General features: G+C 42.8%; 1 protein-coding gene across 1 annotated transcript in view; it reads left to right on the top strand.

Annotated features, from left to right (window-relative positions):
- grpel1 (GrpE-like 1, mitochondrial) overlaps nt 1-22,317 on the top strand; it is a 65,710-nt gene that overhangs the window by 27,021 nt on the left and 16,372 nt on the right. The window contains exons 2-3 of the mRNA XM_084312918.1: nt 412-559; nt 12,985-13,066. Of these exons, the coding sequence (XP_084169044.1) occupies nt 412-559; nt 12,985-13,066 (230 nt within the window). The remainder of the gene's footprint in view (nt 1-411; nt 560-12,984; nt 13,067-22,317) is intronic.

Here is a 22,317-nt window from a genome sequence, read left to right on the forward strand (position 1 = left end):
CCCCCCTCTCCTCTCCTCTCCTCTCCTCTCCCCCTCTCCTCCTCTCCCCCCTCTCCTCTCCTCCCCCCTCTCCTCTCCCCCCTCTCTCTCCTCCTCCTCTCCCCCCCTCTCCTCCTCCCCCCCTCTCCCCTCTCCTCCCCCCTCTCCTCTCCCCCTCTCCCCTTCCTCTCCTCTCCTCCCCCATCTCCTCTCCTCCCCCCTCTCTCTCCTCCCCCTCTCCTCCCCCCCCTCTCCTCTCCCCCTCTCCTCTCCCCCTCTCCCCTTCCTCTCCTCTCCTCCCCCCCCTCTCCTCTCCTCCCCCCTCTCCTCTCCTCCCCCCTCTCTCTCCTCCCCCTCCCTCCTCCCCCTCTCCTCTCCCCCCCTCTCCTCTCCCCTCTCCTCTCCTCCCCCCGCCCCCTCTCCTCTCTCCAGGGCAGCTCCCAGGCTGTTATGTACCGCAGCCCAGCAGAGGAGTGGGGGTCAGGGGTCAGAGGAGGAGGGGAAGCCTGAGCAGAGCGTGGCTGAGAAGACCCTAGTGGAGGAGAAGAGTCAGCTGGAGGAACAGTTAAAGGACGTCACAGTGAGTGTCTCTGTCTCTCTCTCTCCCTCTAACCCCTTTCACACTGCCCGTTAACCCTTTCACCGCCACACGACAGAAGGTTAACCGTCGGTTGTGTGATAGTAAAGGGTTAACCTTCTGTCCTGTGGCAGTGAAAGGGTTAACCTTCTGTGTATTGTCACGGTGAAAGGGTTAACTGTTTGGTAGTGCGGCAGTGAAAGAGTTAAAGCCAGGAATCTTACCCCGTTATGCCGGCATGCCGTTCTGTGTGAAGGGAATTGATTGATTGATTCAATACTTTATTGACACAACAGTAGGACAACATTTGAAAAACAATAACAGAGTCATCACGCTGGTCAAATGGATAAAACACAATAAAGCCATGGCTTGTTTCCATTGTGGTCCATACATGGAACATAAAAAGGCACAAAAACGCGAATGGACATGTACACGAGGCCGGACACCCTAAAAGTAAGTACAATAACACCTAACCTGAAAGCTCATACAGTCAACTAATGTTAAAAGAAATAAAAAACTCCGCAAACACTTAAAAGCAACCCATGATAAAAAGAGATAAAAACCAAGTTATGATAAAAGAGATAAAAACCATATTAAGGCCAATTTGAGTTGCTGCTGAGCCATGTTTTTAGGGCGGATTTAAATCCGAGAGGGGAGTTCAGGAGTTTTATGAATGTTGGCAGGGCATTCCACATTACAGTAGCAGAGTAAACAAAAGGTCTTTCCCCATGCATGTCCTGACTCTCGGCGGGACCGGGTCCGTGGGGCTCCCTCTTGTGGCATATTTGTGGACATCTCCTACTTTATTAAAATGATTTACAAGCTTCTGTCTGTAAAAGCTAACTGAGGCTCACTGAAACTTAGTCCACAGTGCAACACAAAGTAGATTACAGTGAGCCTCCGTCAGCCTGCACACAGGAGCTTGACCCCGTCATTGATTTGTAGCTACCTATCTGGAGCTAGTATGAGGAACAGCATGGATTGTAGCTAACTATCCAGAGCTAGTATGAGGAACAGCATGGATTGTAGCTAACTATCCAGAGCTAGTATGAGGAACAGCATGGATTGTAGCTAACTATCCAGAGCTAGTATGAGGAACAGCATGGATTGTAGCTAACTATCCAGAGCTAGTATGAGGAACAGCATGGATTGTAGCTAACTATCCAGAGCTAGTATGAGGAACAGCATGGATTGTAGCTAACTATCTGGAGCTAGTATGAGGAACAGCATGGATTGTAGCTAACTATCAGGAGCTAGTATGAGGAACAGCATGGACTGTAGCTAACTATCTGGAGCTAGTGTGAGGAACAGCATGGATTGTAGCTAACTATCTGGAGCTAGTATGAGGAACAGCATGGATTGTAGCTAACTATCTGGAGCTAGTATGAGGAACAGCATGGATTGTAGCTAACTATCTGGAGCTAGTATGAGGAACAGCATGGATTGTAGCTAACTATCTGGAGCTAGTGTGAGGAACAGCATGGATTGTAGCTAACTATCTGGAGCTAGTATGAGGAACAGCATGGATTGTAGCTAACTATCTGGAGCTAGTATGAGGAACAGCATGGACTGTAGCTAACTATCTGGAGCTAGTATGAGGAACAGCATGGATTGTAGCTAACTATCTGGAGCCAGTATGAGGAACAGCATGGATTGTAGCTAACTATCTGGAGCCAGTATGAGGAACAGCATGGATTGTAGCTAACTATCTGGAGCTAGTGTGAGGAACAGCATGGATTGTAGCTAACTATCCAGAGCTAGTGTGAGGAACAGCATGGATTGTAGCTAACTATCTGGAGCTAGTATGAGGAACAGCATGGATTGTAGCTAACTATCTGGAGCTAGTATGAGGAACAGCATGGATTGTAGCTAACTATCTGGAGCTAGTATGAGGAACAGCATGGATTGTAGCTAACTATCTGGAGCTAGTATGAGGAACAGCATGGATTGTAGCTAACTATCTGGAGCTAGTGTGAGGAACAGCATGGATTGTAGCTAACTATCTGGAGCCAGTATGAGGAACAGCATGGATTGTAGCTAACTATCCAGAGCTAGTGTGAGGAACAGCATGGATTGTAGCTAACTATCCGGAGCTAGTATGAGGAACAGCATGGATTGTAGCTAACTATCTGGAGCTAGTATGAGGAACAGCATGGATTGTAGCTAACTATCCAGAGCTAGTATGAGGAACAGCATGGATTGTAGCTAACTATCTGGAGCTAGTATGAGGAACAGCATGGATTGTAGCTAACTATCTGGAGCTAGTATGAGGAACAGCATGGATTGTAGCTAACTATCTGGAGCTAGTATGAGGAACAGCATGGATTGTAGCTAACTATCCGGAGCTAGTATGAGGAACAGCATGGATTGTAGCTAACTATCCGGAGCTAGTATGAGGAACAGCATGGATTGTAGCTAACTATCTGGAGCTAGTATGAGGAACAGCATGGATTGTAGCTAACTATCCGGAGCTAGTATGAGGAACAGCATGGATTGTAGCTAACTATCTGGAGCTAGTATGAGGAACAGCATGGATTGTAGCTAACTATCCAGAGCTAGTATGAGGAACAGCATGGATTGTAGCTAACTATCCGGAGCTAGTATGAGGAACAGCATGGATTGTAGCTAACTATCTGGAGCTAGTATGAGGAACAGCATGGATTGTAGCTAACTATCTGGAGCTTGTATGAGGAACAGCATGGACTGTAGCTAACTATCTGGAGCTAGTATGAGTAACAGTATGGATTGTAGCTAACTATCTGGAGCTAGTATGAGGAACAGCATGGATTGTAGCTAACTATCTGGAGCTAGTATGAGGAACAGCATGGATTGTAGCTAACTATCTGGAGCTAGTATGAGGAACAGCATGGATTGTAGCTAACTATCCAGAGCTAGTATGAGGAACAGCATGGATTGTAGCTAACTATCCAGAGCTAGTATGAGGAACAGCATGGACTGTAGCTAACTATCCAGAGCTAGTATGAGGAACAGCATGGACTGTAGCTAACTATCTGGAGCTAGTATGAGGAACAGCATGGACTGTAGCTAACTATCCGGAGCTAGTATGAGGAACAGCATGGATTGTAGCTAACTATCTGGAGCTAGTATGAGGAACAGCATGGACTGTAGCTAACTATCTGGAGCTAGTATGAGGAACAGCATGGACTGTAGCTAACTATCTGGAGCTAGTATGAGGAACAGCATGGACTGTAGCTAACTATCTGGAGCTAGTATGAGGAACAGCATGGATTGTAGCTAACTATCTGGAGCTAGTGTGAGGAATGAATGAATGAATGAATGAAAACTTTATTTAACAGATTGCAGAATGGGTACAATACAGTACGGCTCAATACATACAATTGTTAAGGGGATGCAGACCTGAGAAAGACGTTTGTCTTGTTTCCATCAGGGTCCCCCATTTTCAATTCATATAGACATTTATGACATACACAACATACATGACATTTATGGCATAGGGACATATAGGTATTTAGTACTGATACATTTGTGACATAGGCGGTATTCAAATATACAGTACTGTTACCCCTAGATCCTGACAGAGTATATACATATGATGGGGAGGGGACTGTACATTAGGAGGGGGTGGGTGGGTGGGTGGGAGGGAAATATACATACGGCGGGGAGGGAATATATACATGCGGTGGGGAGGAGACTGTCTATTAGGAGGTGGTGGGGGTTTTGGGCATTTACGGTGGCCAGTTTCGAATTGCAGCCTCCCGTAGGTGCTCTTTAAGGGCGGTTTTGAATGTGGGCAGGGATTCACATTCCTTTACAGCTTTGGGTAGGGCGTTCCACATTGTTGTGGCATAATTGCGAAACGTGTTTAGTCCCTTGTTTGAGCCGAATCTGGGTTTAACATGATTTGTTGAGCTTCCTCTGGTGTAGTGGTTGTGGTATTCACTGACCTTTGGGAAGTATTTTGACATGTACATGGGCACCCCGGTCGTATAGTGTATCTTGTAGACCAGGCCCATTGCAAGTTGCTGTACTCTGTCGTCTACTCTAAGCCATCCTAGGTTGGCAAAGTGGGCAGGGGTGAGGTGGGTTCTGGGGTTCAGGTCAAGTAGTAGTCTGACCAGTTTGTTTTGTGATGTTTGTAATTTTGTTTTAAGCGCCTTTGAGGTGCTTTGGTACCATGAGGTGCACGCATAGTCATAGTACCCTTGAATGAGTGCTCCTGCCAGAGTCTTCAGGGTATTCTTGTTTACCAGAGAGGAGATCCGGTACAAGAATCTAGTTTGTTGGTTGACTTTTTTTATTACATTGGATGCCATTTTGTCACAGGAAAGATTTGCCTCTAGGATGGATTGAGGAACAGCATGGATTGTAGCGAACTATCTGGAGCTAGTATGAGGAACAGCATGGATTGTAGCTCTAACTATCTGGAGCTAGTATGAGGAACAGCATGGATTGTAGCTAACTATCTGGAGCTAGTGTGAGGAACAGCATGGATTGTAGCTAACTATCTGGAGCTAGTATGAGGAACAGCATGGATTGTAGCTAACTATCCGGAGCTAGTGTGAGGAACAGCATGGATTGTGCTGAGAAATAACTTATCGATCATCAACTCATTGATAATTGTTACGTAGCAAATAGGGTTAGGGTTCCAGAAATCACATTATGTGAGGATGAGGGGAGTTTTAGGCTAGTGTTGTATTTTAGTGGTACTGTCATTGTGACAGAGGTTTAGGGAATATTGTAATAATATTATTTGTCATTTATCATTTGTCTGTGGTATCATGGGACTCTCTTATACATCTTGAATCGTGATTAAATTCTGGAGAAATTAATTATTTGAAAAGTATATTCCTCACATTTCTCACACAATTACCCTCTTGAAATGTTTGAGGATGTCAAGATAAAAAATGTCAGTCTTCAGTATTGTGTCCCACTTACTAGTTCCATGCAGTCTGTCTGTAGTGATGATTGGATCAATTCACAGTACCATTCAAATGGTACTTCAGTTTAGTTATAGACTGATTAATCGCTCTGCCGATACCTGTCATTTTATCAATACCAGCCATTGGATTACTGTTTTCTAAATTGGGGAGGCTTTTAATCGTCAAGGTAAGAGGATTTTAAGTCATGGTATCCATAAACTTCAATCGGTTCAGATCCTTTGAAGGAATGAGAATATCAACAAACCTGTAGGGAACATCAGGGTACTGTCCTGCCTCACTTCCAGTGATGAAGCTAAGCTATGCTAACGGAGCGTCTGTTCCCTAAGCCTAAAGGGGTCCCCACACGGCGACCGATTTTAGCCAGGCGACCGATTTTTTTAGCGAGCCGACAGACAGAATTGTATCGCCTTCATTGTTATGAATGAGAGAACCCACACGGCAGGAGATTCTGAAGCGACGGTCGCGCAGCTATTTCTGTCGCCTCGCTCAAAATCGCCTCGATCCTATTTTTTGAGGCGACACAGCAGGACAATGAGGAAATAACATGACTTCTACAATAGAAGTAGTACAGAAGTTCTACTGGTGTATCATTTGTACACCATTAATGTATCATTCAATACATTCATTGATCAATAACCTACCTATTATTACCATGCTACTTATGTTCATTATTATTAACGGGAACAATTTAAATAAATAACGTTAGTTTGAGAAGCTATAGTGGCCGTTTGTCATTAACTAATAAATGAACAATGCGCCACGATGCACCTACTAGTGTTTTCATACTCGGGTAACAAAAGAAGTTGTGGATGTTGACAGAGTTTAATGTCCAGGCCAGGGTTTCCGTTAGAAAAAATTGTTGCCGGTCTCAGGGTCCGGTAGATTTTTATCTACCGGTCAAATGAGAGAAATTCCGGTCAGAGTTTATTGAGCTTAAAAACAACAGGCTATATAAAGAATGACATCCTCAAGGCATGTAGATTTATAATATTTTAACTTAAAGCTAGGCTACTTTTGCGTATACAGTCATTATATTCCAAATAAAATAAGTCCAGAGACTCCGTGCTGCTGCCGACTTTAAATCAAATAGACCTGTGTCTGTGGGCAGTCGGCCCGACATTAATAAACAGCAGTCTGTTATAATCACATTTATGAGCTAACGAATTCCGTTATATTGGACATTTGTATTAATTATATCAAGCGAAGAACTGAGAAATTTGGCAGAGAGACGGCAACATTATCGTGGGTTTGCGTGATGTATATCTCCACCTAGTCCCAACGACTTGGTGCTGGTCATAATGTCCGGTGAAAACAACTCCCTCCAAGCACAACTTGACCACCCGAACCGTACCAAAACAGGCCAAAATTAAATAGCCCATGCGACGAACGATTCATTACATTCGTTTCATCGTTGCTCCACCAAGCAGCCGGTCCAACAATATCAGCGCGAGCGCCGCAGTTAGTTTGCAAGAAGCATCCAGCTGCAGACCCGCAGAGCAGCTTTCCAGGTCTGGGGACCGCACTGTGCCAGCAAAGCTGGTGGGTTCTGTGGGTCTGCAGCTGCATGCCTTCCGCAAATCCAGCAGCAAGCTCTCACTGAGCGAAGCAACGACAACAAACGCAATGATTGTTTCGTTCATCGCATAGGCCACCCAACTCCAGCCCATCCAAATACAATTCAAATAATCAAACTGTGCCCAGAGGGAACTATTTTCACCGGACACTATGACCGGAGAGATTAAATTTGTCGGACTTCAACAGATTTTGCCAGTCAAATACCGGTAATTACCGGCTAACGGAAACGCTGGTCCAGGCTGCAGCTGATGTAGTTTGTAAGGTTTATTGTCCAAAGAAAATTATGGTCGAGAACAAAACAGTTTGCGTCTTCCGTGAAAAAAACATTCTCTGTCAGCAGCTGCATAACAATACTTGTCCAATCGTTGGTAATGAACGTATCGTAGCGATCAGGCATGCAGTAATGTCAGGAAGAATGAGGAGAGGTTGTATTCGTATATGGTGGTTTAATTCCAGCTCAATATGGGTTTTACAGGTTAATACTCTCTCGTAAAGCACAACACAGCTACGTGCTAACCCGCTTCACAACAACCTAACGTCCGGTCCCGGCGGTCCGCCCTCCTATATCTCCCGGGGGAAAACACCCCCAGCTAAACAGAGCGACACATAGCTTATTATACTTGAACGGTCGCCTCTGGTGTGGGGGGCTAAGCGATTGTCATTGAGCGACAGGCGATCACATCGCCAGGCGACGTCGGTCGCCCGCCGTGTGCAGACCACTTAATGCATGCACAGAGACAAAAAAGGTATGTATCTTCTTGTCTAACTCCAGGGAAGATGTTAAAGCCCAACATCCAGGTTAAACCCTACTGATCAATTATGGGTAGTTTACATCATTGGTATACAATTTCATTATTTATTTTTTTCCATTTGACACCGGAAATGCCACTCCGAACGAGTTAAGAAGGTCCATGCACGAATAACATGCACGCACGAATCAAAAAAGCTTATCAAACGCCGACGTCACTACAGGTGCATATTAATGAGCCGAATCTAAAAGCTTATCAGACGCTAGCACGGCCGTGACGTCACTTCAGGAAACGTATGCCTTATGTCCGTCCGGGTCATAGTACTAGATCAATGGTGGCCCACTCGGTGCATCACAGTTAGCCTATAGCTCCGCCGTCCCTGCTACAGTCGGGACCACTACACTGACGTTAGCCTATAGCCCGCCGTCCCTGCGGGTGGTTCTCTCCTCTTTGTGCGACAACAGCGGCGGCCGTAGGGTGTTTGAGCCTGTAGCGTTAGTTAGCTCATAGCTATCGTGTACCACTAGCCTTTACGGGCTCGAGCACCCTACGGCTGCCGCCGTTGTCGCGTCCATGGGCCCCCCGGCAGGGTACCCGTGGGGACGGGGTGTACAGAGAGGAGAGAACCATTTTGGGTCGGCCGTTCATGCCGGCCAGCGAGCCGGATGTCGGGATATGTTGTTAGCACAATAGCTACCAAGCTAAGCTATGTTAGCTACTAACGTTATAAACACAATATGTGTACAACGACACAATGATTTACATTATTACAAATATGGTAACGTGGTTGTGGCTTTTACAAATAGTGGTTAGCTTTAGAGATGGGTGGCTATAATCACGGAGCAATAGTGTTAGGTGAAACGGATACATTTTCATTCGGCTAGTAGTAGCAAGCATATATCTATGGTAGCAAGGCTCTCTGCCTGCAGTGCCTGCCACTAGCTGTGTGACTCTCAGCGCCCCCTGGTGAGCCCCCTGGTGCCCTGCACCTGTTGTGACGAGATCATTTCGATTACACACGCACGTTATGAACCATTGATTAAAATATCCACGTGCGTGGTGATTGTGTTGGGCAGACAAAATGTTTGATAAAAACGCTAAAACTGGGTCAATTTCAAAACTTTTTTTTTCCTTCATGAAAGTCACAGTTGGCCTAGTCCACATTGTTTATTGAACAAAAATACAACGTGAAGGTTGGCCTTTAAATAAGCTAATTTCCCAAAATGTTGGAGTTATCCTTTAAAAATCTTACATTTTACTTGTCGAAACATCTAAAGCAGGGGTTTGATTGATTGAATTGATTGAAAAATTTATTAACAGATTGCAGAATGGGTACAGTACAGTACAGCTCAATACATACAATTGTTAAGGGGATGCAGACCAGAGAAAGACTTTCGACTTGTTTACATCAGGGTCCCCCATTTTCAATTCATCATAACATATATGACATACATGACATACAGATAGACAGTACTGCTACATCTATACATTTATGACATATCAGATTTGCAAATACAGTACTGTTTGTGATACAAAAGTGTCCAGAAAAGGAGTGTATATACATTTGGCATAGAAACTGTACATTGGAGGAGGTTGGTTGGGTGGGGTGGGGTTGGGTGGGTTGGGTGAGGGCTGTACATTGGAGGTGGGGGGGGGGGGGGGGGGGTTGGGAAGGGGACACACCCACATTTTACACTGTACATTGGAATATTGACAAAGCCTTACTTGGTCATTTACTGTACAACTAGGTTAGGACATTTGTAGGGGCCAGTTTCGAATTGCAGTCTCACGTAGGTGTTTTTTGAGAGTGTTTTTGAAGGTGGGTAGTGATTCACATTCCTTTACAGCTTTAGGCAGGGCGTTCCACATTGATGTGGCATAATTGCGAAACGTGTTTAGTCCCTTGTTTGATCCGAATCTGGGTTTTACATGATTTGTGGAGCTCCCTCTGGTGTTGTGATCGTGGTATTCACTGACCTTTGGGAAGTATTTTGACATGTACATGGGTACCTTGGTCGCGTAGTGTATCTTGTAGACCAGGCCCATTGCAAGTTGCTGTACTCTGTCGTCTACTCTAAGCCATCCTAGGTTGTCAAAGTGGGCAGGGGTGAGGTGGGTTCTAGGAGTCAGGTCAAGTAGTAGTCTGACTAGCTTGTTTTGAGATGTTTGTAATTTGTTTTTTAGTGCCTTTGAGGTGCTTTGGTACCATGAGGTGCAAGCATAGTCGTAGTACCCTTGAATGAGTGCTCCTGCTAGAGTCTTCAGGGTATTCTTGTTTACCAGAGAGGAGATCCGGTACAAGAATCGCGTTCGTTGGTTGACTTTTTTTATTACATTGGATGCCATTTTGTCACAGGAAAGATTAGCCTCTAGGATGGAACCCAGGTAGGTAATTTCATCTTTCCTTGTGATAATATTGTCACCCACTGTAACCGAGAAGCCGTCGGTCTTGCTGAGTTTGTTATTTGAACCGAAGAGAATGGACTCTGTTTTGCCCATGTGTAATGATAGTTTGTTGTCGGCGAGCCATATGCAGATTTTGCCTAGTTCCGAGCTGAGGGCTTTTTCAACCTGTAACTTTTTCTTGTCAGAGACCAGCAGGGCTGAGTCGTCCGCAAACAGGAACAAGTTGCAGTCACAAGCTGACGACATGTCATTTGCATAAATTAGGAATAGTAGCGGTCCTAGTATGCTTCCTTGTGGAACACCACAGCTCACTGTGAGGGGGGGGGATAGTGTACCGTTTACTTCCACCATCTGTTCCCTCCCCTCCAGGTAGGATTGTATCCAGCTCACTGATAAACTATCAAAACCAATTGCTTTTAGCTTGTCAATCAGAATGGTGTGATTGACAGTGTCGAAGGCCTTTTGTAGGTCCAGCATGACCATGCCGCAGTATTTGCCCGCGTCCACCTCTTGTTTGATGTGGTCGTTCAAGTAGAGAAGGCATGTGTCAGCAACCTTTACTATCAAAAGAGCCACTTTCCCCCCATCCCACAAAATAAAATGCTCAGGGAGCCGCACAACCTATTTACCCTTAAAATGAAGATAACGGTGTATAACGTTTTATATATCCCCAAGCATACCCCACATTTAGCATAAAACGCCTGACAATTGCATACCCAAAGTAATTTGCGATTTATTATACTTTATACTTATAGCACACAGTTTATTAAATTCTGTTCAAAGTGGTCTTAAAAATCTTACATTTTACTTGTCGAAACCTGCAGGAAAGAAGCATCTAAAGCAGGGGTGGCCAACCCGCGGCTCGCGAGCCGCATGCGGCTCTTCGCCCGTCAATGTGCGGCTCTTCCATCCATAAAAAAAATTAAAAGAAAATATTTTATTTTTTTTTTATTTTTTTTACTTTTTTTTTTTCCACTCATTCCATAAGGACGTAGAATAAACATTTACAATTTTTTTTAAATGGTTCATTTGCATGTTCTTGGTATCTGAATCTAGGGACATATATGGATCAGTGTCAGAAATAGTGTGTCTGTTACTAGGCTTGAGTAAATTGTAATGAACCAAAGGAGAATATCAATTCTATTTAAAAAATGTTTTATCTTTGACTGTAAATAACACCATGCTAAAATTGACCAGACCTGAAAAATCTAAGCAAATGAATAAAGGGAAGATGATTAAACAGAAGGTTTTGTAGATACAGTACTGAATTCTGCCATCTTTTTTATAATGTAAATTTCTCCACCATTTTTCATCATATTGCAACACCGTTTTTTGCAAGACGTTCACAGAAAGGTAGAGAAACTAACTGCGTTCTGTTTTATGGCAATAACGTTCAGGTTTGTGGGAGATAATCCCAAAAAATAAGAGAAATTAAAAAGTAAATCCAGAAGTCAGATGATTGACAGGGGCTGGTGTGAGCTGGGTAGGGTAGTTTTTCGAAATTTGAAAGCCCTGAGTCTCTTCCTTCAAAAGACTACACTCACTTTTGGCTGTGCCACTTCCTCCTGTCAATATGCGCCGGTTTCCGACTCAATGCCCTGAGATTTCTATAATCTTATATTTCACTAATAACAGTTAAAATAATTGGTAAACAAACGTAATGCTGAAAATATACACTTTTACTGTATATCTCGGGCTTAAGAGGTTAACCCTGTGAGGCCCAAATTAAAAAGAAATTAGCAACTTCAGAGGCCAGAGGGTGGGACATATAAACACATTTACTATCAAATAGCATTGTGAGGCTGAACAACAGGACCAATTGACTATACATGTGCTTAAAGGGGAACTATCTTATAAATGGCCTTTTTCAGTGTTTACCAGTGTTTCTTAGCTATGTGGACTTATATTAATAGGATATATGTCTCTAATTCTCATATTGGCGAATTCTTCCAATTCTCCTCTCACAATATTCACCCTCACTGAACTGAGTCATCTGAAAATGTGCATATCTGTGATGTCAGAGATTTCTCAGCTGCATAATAATGTGGCAGTTGATGTGGCAGTTGGCACCAGGCCACACAGTGGTTGGAGCCCAGCCTCAAAACGGCTTAAGATCTTGAGGTAGAAAAATGCGGTTTTTAGTACTTGATTAGAAATACAAAACAATGCATTTTTTTTGAAAAAAACCTAGGTGTTCCATAGACTCACAGGAATTGTGTAAAAGTGCCCAAATAGTGAAAGAAATAGTAAAATAGTTCCCCTTTAACATTTTTTAAATAAACATTATTTTTTTAAATGGCTAAAAGTGATTTTGTAATTTTGCAACCGTGGGTCTCACAGGGTACTTTTAACCCTGTGAGGCCCAAATAAAAAAGACATTAGCAACTTCAGAGGCCAGAGGGTGAGACCTATAAACACATGAAGGGTGCCGTGACTGAAAAAAAAGGTTGAGAAACGCTGGTATATGGTGTGGCTCTTTGTGGTACCACAGTAATTTTTGTGGCTCTTAGTCTCTGACTGGTTGGCCACCCCTGGTCTAGAGTATAGAACAGAATGATTGTCAGATTATCATTGAACCAGTGCACCACCCACACTGTAGCCAACAGTCAGATTGAACCAGTGCACCCCACCACCCACACTGTAGCCAACAGTCAGATTGAACCAGTGCACCCCACCACCCACACTGTAGCCAACAGTCAGATTGAACCAGTGCACCCCACCACCCACACTGTAGCTAACGAGAGCCACCATGTGTTGTGACTGTCTGCGTCACCAGGATAAGTACAAGCGGGCGCTGGCGGACACGGAGAACCTCCGGTCGAGGAGTAAGAAGATGGTGGACGACGCTAAGTTATACGGTAAGAAAACATGTGTGTGTCTCTTAACACTTTGGGTGCCAAAAACGAGTTAAGTAGTTTCTGGGTTGTTTTTCCTTTTTTCCCCCGATATTTTTATTCATTATCCACCCAGGGAGCCTGTTGTTACCATATGGAATGAGTTTGAGGTCGCCAAGGTGCAATACCGGCCACATCCCGCTAGACCGCGGTATCGAGCACCCTTTGTAACTTTGTATCTTCGCCTGTGGGACGGCCAAATGTCTCGGGTTTCATTTTTCCTTGTCGGGCGAGGCGAACGCTTGTCCCGGTTGCATTGAAGCGCGTCAAATATAATATCCCCGGTCCATATGTTGTGGTGGATTATGCCATGGACCAAATCGACATTGGATGTACCAGATGGCGATCAAACAATTGGAATATTATTTTTGGAATACTCTCGATGACGGGTAAGAACGATCTTGGCGTACATTTTTGCTTGATCCTGCAATGCTTTCATACCGATTGGGCTGATAACCGTTTTTAATGTTCAATACGAATACTGTTACTGACGATCAAATAATCGTCAATAATCGTTTCATCATGCATTCATGATGAAACATAATACCTATGATTAGGGATGCACCGAATGGGAAATTCTTGGCCGAAACCGATACCGAAAATAGGAAACAGTTGGCCGAAAACCGAATGCCGAAAGGCCGAAAATGATTCATAGAATAGATTTTTTTTTTTACCAATGTTGTTCAGCTACCTGATTATGGAAAAAGATATTATGGCAAAACTTAACTTAAATAATCACTATTATGGGTCCATAAAACATTTATTCAGCACTTCTGAATGCATACAGTACATTCATTCCAAGTCAAGTGCATTTTCTTTTCAACAAAGTGCATTCAGAACAAAGCCAAGGTGCTTTAAAATGGCATAAACATCTAGGCCAGTAGGCCTACAACAAAATAGTGTATATAAAGACTGTAACAGCCAGGCCTTCAACAACAACAAATGCACCTAAATGTGCAAACTGGATAAATCCACATGAATGTAACTTACAAAGAAATTAAATTACAATTGAATTTCAAGAATCTGCAAATAAGGTGGTCTGTCCTCATGAGCAATGTAAACATTGTATCATTTAGATACATAAAGTGAAAACTGGATACAACATCCACAATCAATTACAAATGAAATGTAAATTTCAAGAATCTGCAAATAAGTTGGTCTGTCCTCATGAGCAATGTAAACTAGTAAACAAAATTGTATCATTTAGATACAGAAAGTACAATATATTGAACACTGTGCTGCTGTCATTTCCCCCTAATGATAACCTGAGATGGTGAATTATAACTCACAATGAAAATTGTTCAGGAAAGTGGGTATAGAGTAGACATGTAGAACTAGATAAGCTTATGATAAGCCAGCCTTGTCTTCTTATTAAGGAAAAGTGGGAGGTTCTTTTTAATGAACAGTAGCTTCTCTGCTTTATCAGCCATCTGTTCCTCTTCTCATCAAGCACATGAGAGGCAGCACTGAACAGTCTCTCGCTGTCAGTGCTTGTGCATGGAGCACTCAAATACTTGCGTGCCACCTTGGCCAGGTCAGGAAAGCGGTCTGGTTTGTTTCTCCAGTATCCAAGAGGGTTCTCGCTTCTGGGGATGGGTACTTCTGAGAGATAATCATCGAACTGTTGAGCAGTTGGGCTTGTCACCCTCCTGGCATTTGAGAGGTTTGAGAGAATAAGATTTTATTTAAAATAGGGACAGTGCATAATGAACATTTAGTCAAATTTATTCACGCATGCCAGATCACTTGGCAGACAAATAAAATCATCTGACATGTCAAAAGAAATTTCAAGATTAAGAATACATAGCAGCACATACAGTACTAATAAATAAATATCACATTCAGTAGCACAGTACAGTAAGTAACCAAGTCAGAACAGAGTAGCCTACCTATTTGGGGTAGTATTCTCTTCCATGATCTCGTTGAACATATCAGACAAGACATATCAGACAACGAGGGTGGTTCCCTCTCCTCTTCCTCCTCCTCTTCCTCTGCTGTAGACAGACAAGCCCTTTTTTCTGTCGTCTGCGTCACGTCTCCTGTGCTGTGCGCAGCAGCCTCCGCTCCAAGTGGGTTATCCTTATCCAACACAGCCTGGATCATGTCTCGTGCGCTTTGCTTTTTCCCCGCATCAAAATAATTATCTTTATATCGCGGGTCAAGTACAGTCGCGATACAGTACAGGGGATCAGAGTACCGGTAGATATCAGCAAAACGTGTGTTGACAGACTCCAAGAGTGTACTTTTCATAGTTTTTACTCCACGGTCCATTTCAACCTCTTTCATTAGAAGACGCTTTAGAGCCGCAACTAAAGGTATAACGTCTGCCACCGATGCGTCAGATGAGCTAATCTCTCTAGTTAGCTGTTCAAATGGGGCAAGAATGGAGAGAATGTTCTCCATTAAGATCCACTGGTTTGGAGTGAATGATGCGGGGAGCTCATGATCTGCGCTGTATGTAGCCAAGATTTGCTTTTGCGCAAAGAGACTTTCCAGCATATAATAAGTACTGTTCCACCGTGTACTCGCATCTTGTTGGAACCGTTTCCTTGTTACTCCAAGCTCATCTTGTATTGTCTCTATGCGAGAATAGGCCAGTTGAGAATGTTTAAAGTGACCAACAATCTTTCTGCCTACGGCCAACAGATCTTTTACACTGCGTTGAGCCAACACTCCCTCGTTCACAGCTAATTGCAGAGTGTGGGCCATGCAGCGTATTCCACTCAGATTGCCTTGTTCCATAGCTTTAGTCATATTTCTTGCGTTATCACTGACTATTGCGTGCACTTTAGGTCGGTCGATATGCCATGTCTCGAACATATTGGCAAATGCCAAGGAGATGGCTTGTGCTGTATGAGACCCCCTAAACTCTTGTGAATGCAGCAGAATCTTCTGCAGTTTAAAGTCCTTGTCGATCCATTGTGCAGTTAGACTGAGCATACTGGTGATGCTTACGTCTGAGCTCCATATGTCTGTCGTGAAGCTGATGGCTGTAATATCTGTAGCCAATAGCTCATGTATGTGATTAGCAACGACATTGTACAGTTCAGGTAAGCACACGTCGGCTAAGTGCCGTCTGCTAGGCAAGGAATACCATGGCTCAATGTGTACGACAGAAAACGGTTGATCATTCCATTAACTTTCGCGTAATGCCCTTTGCCTTGGGACCATCACTGGGAAACTTTTTTACTTTTTCAAAAAGGTCCGCCACAGAAGGAGTCGGGGCGCTGGGGAGGATTTTTCTTTTCTGTGCGGCAGTGACTTGCTCATACTCCGCATATTTCTCCGGGTGTTTTGATTTCAAGTGGTGGAGTAATCCCGAAGTGGCGAAAGTCTTTGCAGTTACACCCCCTCGAGAAACGTCAGCTGAACACGTTGTACAAATCGCAATTCGCACATCTTTCTCTGATATTTTGAAATATCTCCAAGCAGCAGACATGTTGTCTGTGAGCCAGCCTCAAGCGTATTACCTTGACGCGTGATTTTTTTAAACTTTTTTTTCTACCTTGACCGGTCACGCGCCATGCTTGTCGCCGCGTTTTGATGACATCATCACAACAATACGTTGTTTCTGTTTCGGTGATATATTTCCGGTGAAAAAACTCTTTCGGCCAAAAGCCGAAAGGCCATTTTCGGTGCCTCCCTACCTATGATCTAGATTTGATTTCGGGTTAATAGCGTCTACAGGCAAGAAATGGCAACGTCTATAGTGGAATTGACGTGTAGGTAGGGATGGGAATTGATAAGATTTTATCGATACGATTCCATTATCGATTCTGCTTTTCGATCCGATTCTTTATCGATCCCTGATAAATGTATCATTTAAATAAATAAATTGGAAATGCAACAGAACTAAGCTGGTTAGAATAACAACATACAACTTGACATTTCTGATTGTCATTTATTGTTGAGCCCCCATGTCAGAAAAATACAAAAACTGTAAAAAAAAAAAAAAAAATTATCTATAGCCTACACTTACATTATTTTATTTGATGAGATTCTCTTAAAATGTATTTATTTTTTGAATTTTTTTATTCTTAAACTAATTTAATCTATTGAATAACGACCTGTTGAATGTAACTACAGTTCAATATCTTAAACTAATTTAATCTATTGAACCGTAGTTGGATTCAACAGGTCGTTATTCCTCTGACTTCTCTGTCTCTGGTCTTTCAGAGACACACACACACACGCACACGCACACACAGCTCCCTCCCCGGTCCCCGCTCGCCCCTGTCCTGTAAGGTATTGGCTCGTGTTGCTACACGGACATGTTTGTATGTTGCACGGTACTTCCTGGCTTACCTACTAGTAAACAGTCAACGTGATCACACGCTCTCCGTCTCTTATTATATGTGAACTAAAGAGTACAAGGTTTACACAACAGCCCCCATCCACTTTTTTTGTATTTGTACCTGTACTACCTGCTGGCAGCTGTTATCTCTCTCTGTGTGTCTGTATGAGCTTGGTTAGCTAGCGTTAGCTTCGCGGCTGTTAGGTTGCCCCGAATTAAAGGAATGACTAGGTTCTAAAGCATAGTAGTTTTCAATCACTGCACTTAGAAACAGTCAAAACAGCGGGAGCGTTTCGGGAGCATATGACCAAAACCCAGGCAATTTCGAGCCCTTAAGGAATCAAATAGTCTGCTCTATGGCTGCATGCTAACGCTAACGTTATAGTTTTTTAAATGCGCAACTGTCGGAAAAACCTGGCAGCGATAAGAGGAATCGATAGTCACGGAGGCATGCGATTCCAGGAATCGGACAATTAGGAACCGGCTCCCAACGGGAACCGGTTTTCGATTCCCATCCCTACGTGTAGGGCTATAACTCAGCATTTCATGAATTACCCTAGGCCGCTCTAAAACCATACTTATATTCACCATGGTATAACATGGGAACGTATGGATGGAAAAATTTATTATTTTTCACATATTGAACGATAGATAGGAGATGACAAATGGGCCATTGTATTGTATCCATAGCTATAATATAGAATATAGTTATAGCTCTACAAACAAGGTGACAGATCCCTATCCATCTAGTGGTGGCCTTGCTACAGACAGCTGCGTCTAATGGCTGGCACTGAAAGTGTTAAAAAGGATATTTCACCAAAAAAAACAATGCTGATTTATTTTACACATAATCTCACACACATCCAAAAACTCTTAAAGGAAAACTCCAACATTTTGGGAAATTAGCTTATTTAACATCTTCCCTGGAGTTAGACAAGAAGATACATACCTTTTTGTCTCTGTGCGTGCATTTAGCTTTGGGAACAGTCGCTCCGTTAGCGTAGCTTAGCTTCATCACTGGAAGTGGGGGGGTGCAATAGCCTGACGTTCCCTTACAGTGTCCTACAGTCACCAAATACACTCCAAATACAACTCCAAAACATTCATGTAAACATGTTGTGACCTGTGTATTTACCACGTGGAGAAATAAAAAATAATTGAATTAGACAATTACGTTTTCTAAGCAAATATACTCTGAACAATTTTTTGCCTAAGCACTCGTCTCTGCGCGCAGTCAGTGATTTCTACGTTAAGCCGTGTTTGTGGACATTCTCATTCATTCAAAGGATCCGAACCGATTGAAGTTTATGGATACCATGACTTAAAATCCTCTTACCTTGACGATTAAAAGCCTCCCCAATTTAGAAAACAGTAATCCAATGGCTGGTATTGATAATATAATACTAACTACTGCACGTAGCTAACCGGAGCTAACACAGAACCGGACGGTCACTAAAGCAAATATAATGACTTCCTTTCTGGGGGTTTTCAAAATAAAAGAGCAACGTCTATAGCAGCGGAAAACGTTTAATTTGTACATTATCTAACGTTAACACGAACCTAAACTAACTTTAGGTTAGTTGTAACGTTAGTTTAGGTTCGTGTTAACGTTAGATAATGTACAAAATAAACGCTTTCCGCTGCTATAGACGTCGCTCTTTTATTTTGAAAACCCCCAGAAAGGAAGTCATTATATTTGCTTTAGTGACCGTCCGGTTCAGAGTATATTTGCTTAGAAAACGTAATTGTCTAATTCAATAATTTTTTATTTCTCCACGTGGTAAATACACAGGTCACAACATGTTTACATGAACGTTTTGGAGTGTATTTGGTGACTGTATACACTGTAAGGGAACGTAAGGCTATTGCACCGCCCCACTTCCAGTGATGAAGCTAAGCTACGCTAACGGAGAGACTGTTCCCAAAGCTAAATGCACGCACAGAGACAAAAAAGGTATGCATCTTCTTGTCTAACTCCAGGGAAGATGTTAAATAAGCTAATTTCCCAAAATGTTGGAGTTTTCCTTTTAAGGCGAGACAGTACCCCTGAAATCCCTTTTTTTTTTTTTCTACGATATTGAGATTTATTACATGGCGTTTTAACACTTTGGTTGCCTTGGGTTAAATTAATGATATACCATAGATTGCCAGCGCTATTTGTCTATGGAGAAAGTCCCCTTCTTTGCAGGGCTATAACTTTTTAAATTCTATTGCTACATTGCCATTATTAGGGCCCATTCAAAGTCCTATATGTATTGTTCATTGTGTAGCAACGTTAAACTTTTTCATTCACATATTCATAGTAAAGTATGGTCTAATGTATAAGTATGTTTTCATCTCTTTCTGCAACTTTCTCCAGAACGTGATATATAGCCCCAAATGCATTATATTGATGATGAAATACAGTTTGATGGCAATCAGCGCGATATAAAAAATTCCAACTAGACGTACTTCTAGAAGTTACTACACGTCATCTGATGTTGACCGGATGGGCGAGGGGGCGTTTATAATTCCGTGGGCAGCGTTATACCAATCATCTAATGTGGGTCAAATGTTGATAAAAGCAGTTAGTATCGAAGATGGTAACGTTACACGCTGAAACTCACCCCAGTCTCCGCGCGCCGTTGGGCGATCATCGTCGAGTAGAAATTTTATCATTATGGGATATATTATTACCCGGTCCATCTCCAGCTTGTATAATGGTATATACGTCCAAATCATGTTGTTTATCGAGTTATTGGCAATCGATCGCTATGTAGAGTGACGAGCTAGAATGCCGGAACATATACCGAGTGCCCGGAAGTAATAGGGCCGACCAGCAAAACCTCTACTGCGCTTCCTGTTAAGCGGTTGCACCGATCGGCCACCAGATGGCGCTCCTGAACCGCCAGAGAGCTCAGTGGGTCCTGCTGGTGGACCTCAGGCCAGCGGAGGGGGAATATGAATCCGATTCCAGATTTTTGAAATATTGATATAAGGACGCTGTACAGCGTCCCCCGGCAACTTTAGCATGGCCAGCAATGACGCTGTAAAGCGTTTTTAGGCAGTCAAAGTGTTAACATTCGCCGAAATGCTTGATTGTGATTGGTCAATATCGCTCGGTTGCCCCTGACAGCGGTGAATTATTTTTCGATAACTGACCGCTGCCATGGGCAACGCGCAATAATCACCGATGATACGGGTAACTATCGCTATTGACCAATCACAATCAAGCATTTAGATCGCAGTCACGAAAGCTAAGCTCAGCATATGCACAGCTGCACTCATCAGTGCAATCAGACCACAGACCTGCCGGCTGCCGGCGATAATAATAATAACTTTATTTGGGCTGACAGCGGAGCCACAGAACAACTGCGTCTGCATTTGATCTCGTCTTGTCGATGGTGTAAAATGAATGAGGTATATTGTTAGTAAGTTAGCCATGTAATAAGCGGGATAATGTATAGCCTATACTCGATCATTGTCGCAAAATAATTGACCGACACGGAGTTTAGAATACCGAGGCGCCGCGCCGTTATCACGAGAAAACAAAGTCCGTTTTCTCGTGATAACGACTTATTATCTTGTTATCGACATAACGAAGTCCGTTTTCTCGTGATAACGGATTAATTTATTTCAGGGGGGTACATGACATACAGGTATACACAGTACTGTTACATTTGTGACATACAAGATATGCAAATATACAGTACTGTTAAAACAGAGATCCTAACAGAAAATATATACATACGAGGGGGAGGGAACTGTACATTAGGAGGGGGTGGGAGGGGTTTGGACATACGGGGGCCAGTTTCGAGTTGCCTCCCGTAGGTGCTCTTTGAGAGCTCACTTTAATTGCGCCGCCGGTAAAGCTGAAGCCTTTGCTAACCGTCTTCTAAGATGACGCACACTAATGTGTATATATATATTATCTGTAACAGCAAGGCATAAAGCTATTTCAGCCTGTGTCAGGCCTTGATTGATGAGATATGTGACGCGGTGATCAATATCCTGCTCCTTTAGCCCCTTTCGTGACTGTGATGCACCACAAAGGGGCTACCTGCTCCTCTGACATTGCGACACTGAATGATGTTTCCTGCAGTGATCTAGTAATATATACTAGACTATCGTTTCGTTTTCTCGATATCTCGAGAAAATTATCCCGTTATCACAAGAAAACTGAGTAAATAAAATGTATGAATGTACGGCCTCTTTAGGGCTTCCGTAGTATAGCACCTTTCATAATAATAATAATACATCAAATTTGTATGGCGCTTTCCCGAATGCTCAAAGACACTTTACAGAGCAAAATAAACAATACAGTTACACCTATTATATAAAAGGTGAGAGAGGAAGGAGTTCAAGGCTTGAAACCAAGGGTAAAGGGCTTTGAAGGTGATGAGTAGAATTTGAGATTACAGTTCAAAGTGATTTACATCAGTAAGAAAGACATAAAATCTGTGTAAAACAAGCAGCAAGAGCAAAGCATAAAGTGAGATAAAATAATGCAGATATATTAATCAAATCATATCAGAACCTCACGTTGCAATAGGCTTCTTGAATTTCTGTAATCTGTTACAAAACATGATAAAGGTCATAGTATGCACCCAGAGGATAGTGAGGCGTAGAGATAAAAGTAAAAATAAGTAAAATAATAGCAAGGGTAAAATGAGCAGACATATAAAATCACAGTTTTTCACATTAGGATCCAACATCGCAACAGGCCACCTTGTTTATGGTTTGATTCAGTTTTAGTAGAATAGAAAAGACATGAATGATGACATGAGCACAAAGTGCAGACTGTCACAAACAGGTAATTTATGACAAATAGGGAGTCCACACGTGATAACAATTTAACAAATGATTTATTTACTAAATCAAAACAAACAAAAGCATAAGCACATGAACAATGAAATGTTTTGTATTAGAATCAGTGGTGAGT

This window comes from Notolepis coatsorum, assembly GCF_963971535.1.
Source record: "Notolepis coatsorum genome assembly, chromosome: 4".
Taxonomy (NCBI): Eukaryota; Metazoa; Chordata; class Actinopteri; order Aulopiformes; family Paralepididae; genus Notolepis; species Notolepis coatsorum.